General features: G+C 32.8%; 1 protein-coding gene across 1 annotated transcript; it reads right to left on the bottom strand.

Moving 5' to 3' along the window:
• Positions 1 to 1557: 1557 nt before the first annotated feature.
• Positions 1558 to 2478, bottom strand: LOC118855438 (olfactory receptor 4P4-like). Its single transcript, XM_036765537.1, has one exon. The coding sequence runs from the start codon at positions 2476 to 2478 to the stop codon at positions 1558 to 1560; it is 921 nt and encodes a 306-aa protein (XP_036621432.1).
• Positions 2479 to 2924: the final 446 nt, after the last annotated feature.

Raw genomic sequence — 2924 nt, 5'->3', positions numbered from 1 at the left:
TAGGAACTCAGTTTTTTTACTGAATCTCAAATTATATAGGCAATTGGAAAATATTTAAGAAAATAAATAAATATATATATGTATATATATGTATATGTATATATATATATATGTATATGTATATATATATATGTATATGTATATATATATGTATATGTATATATATATGTATATGTATATATGTATATGTATATATATATATATATATATATATTAAATCCTGCCTTATACACTTATTAGCCACATAACTCAAGATAATACATTTAGCTAGTACTACAGATCTTACATCTGCAAAAAAGTGGTGAGATTATATGGTCTCTAAGCTCTACATCTATGATCCAATGAAATATATCAAATCAGGGAGAAGGTGGCATTTTCTTAGTTTAGATTGGCTCAATTCCAAGATCATTATTGGATAAATCCAACTGGTAACATTTTTATCTCCATAGATGAATTGAGAAGGAGCTTCTAAACTATTGCAAAGTTGGAGATATAAAGCAACTCTCAAAAAATAAAAGAGCAACATAGATTTTGGTGTTGCCCCAATCTGATTTTGTGCTGAGAAACATTCACTCCAAAATGAGTAGAGTGGCCAACTCTAACATTGTAATTTAAATATAGATAGATATAGATATAGATATAGATATAGATATAGATATAGATATAGATATAGATATAGATATAGATATAGATATAGATATAGATATAGATATAGATATAGATATAGATAGATGTAGATGTAGATGTAGATATAGATATAGATGTAGATGTAGATATAAAGATAGAGATAGAGAGATAGAGATATAGGATATAGATTAGATATAGATACTGATTAGATAGGGATATAGACATAAATATAGATATATGCACACCCGCAGATAGGGCAATTGGCAACTTCTGATAAGTTAACTTTAGAATGTTTCTTTATTTTAAATTTGGTGTATGTCTACTTCTTAATAGTGAGTCAATCACATAGAAATTTGCTTTGGAATTCATGCACAAATAGGCCTCTGAGAGCAGATCAGATCATGGCAGGTTCCTCCTATATATATATTATGTGTAAAGGTTGTAGAAGTCATTAGAGAAGATCTAATGTAAGAATTAATGGGTGAGCATCAAAGACAAACCGGTGATTTTAAAATTTCACTTTAGACTAGGCCTATTTTGGGGTTCTTTATTCTAAGTAGGGTAATGGAATGCCTTACATATGTGGGAATGAGGCATGTGATAGAATGATACAAAAGATTATCAGACTTTTGCGTACTTTTAGTTTTAAATCATTCAACACATTTAGTGTTTACTACACACAAAGAAAATTTCACCAAGTAGGAACCCTCCTTTCCATCTGGAATTAAATGGCATATAAAGATATAGTTTATGTCTCAGCTTGCAAAAAATGGTCAGTTGGGTATTTACATACTAGGTAAAAATTAATGTGTAATGTGTATGTTCATTCATGTATGAATATATGTATATATGTATGTATATACTTGAATATGCACATGTATATGTACATGTGTATACATTGACAAATATAGAATATTGGATATATTTTAATTATGGAGACCTCTTTTGGTTCCACAACTTCTGCATGGCATTCTTCATCTCCATATTTCTCAGTGTGTAGATAAGAGGGTTCAGCAGGGGTGTGATTACAGCATAAAACATTGTTATCTCCTTATCATTGAGATGGATGCTGGGAGGGGGAATGTAGATGGCAATACAGGGCACAAAAAACAAGACAACAACCATGACATGGGAGCCACAGCTGGAGAGAGCTTTGCGGCGAACCTCTGATGAACGCTTTCTAAGGTTATATAATATGACAATATAAGATGCCAGTAAGACCAGAAAGGTAACCAAGGCAACCATACCAGAATTAGCAATTACTAAGATACTAGCAACATAGGTATCTGCACAAACAAGTTTCAGGAGGGGCTTCACATCACATATGTAGTGATCTATCTGATTAGGACCACAGAAAGGCAACTTAAGGACCATGAGCATTTGGGCAACAGAATGCCAAAAAGCCATTCCCCAGGCAAGAACAATCAGCATGTTACATCTCTGGCGTGTGACAATGACCATGTAATGCAGAGGTTTGCAAATGGCAATATATCGATCAAAGGCCATGGACACCAGTATGAGCATCTCCACCCCAGCCAGAAAGTGACCAGTAAAGAGTTGAGTCATACAGCTATTGAAGGAGATGTTTTTTCTCTTGGCAGCTAAGTCTCTTACTAGCCTGGGGATTATGGTGGATGTATAGGCCAGATCCATGAGGGATAAATGACATAGGAAATAGTACATGGGTTGGTGTATCAAGTGACTACATGTGATGGTAATAAAGATGATGAAATTTTCTAGAAATATTGCAAAATAGCAGAGCATAAACAGCATACAACTCATTATTTTCATCTCTGTGCTCACCAAGAGTCCCAAGAGAACAAATTCAGTGACGTTGTTCTGAATTCCCATGTATTTAGAGTAAGTGTTGATTATTCAGGAAAATCTTAATTCATCTGAAAGTATACAGACTATGATAAATCTCTAGTTTGAACTTGGCAGTTCCTTATGCATGTTAAACCAATATCCAAATCATCATGGAAAATCCATCTGCTTTAATAGCCTTGTTTATGTCATATGCCTCTAAATCAGAAGATCCCACATTTTCATAATTTCATTCAGCTCATGGAAAATTATCAAAAATATACTTAGATTTCCTTACCACAAAATTACTATCCATTTATATCTTCATTTCAAAATTGTAAAATGCCCTTATAAGAAATGACAGTACTCATTAAGTGAGTCTTTTTGTTTGGTCCAGCTACTCTTGAAATTGACTTGATTTCGTGATTCAGCATAATGAATGGGCATGGGGGCAAATAAAAACAAAATCATAGAAAGATATCTTTGATAAAGTT

This window comes from Trichosurus vulpecula, chromosome 6 (assembly GCF_011100635.1).
Source record: "Trichosurus vulpecula isolate mTriVul1 chromosome 6, mTriVul1.pri, whole genome shotgun sequence".
NCBI lineage: Eukaryota > Metazoa > Chordata > Mammalia > Diprotodontia > Phalangeridae > Trichosurus > Trichosurus vulpecula.
This window is presented reverse-complemented; position numbering and strand designations above follow the sequence as displayed.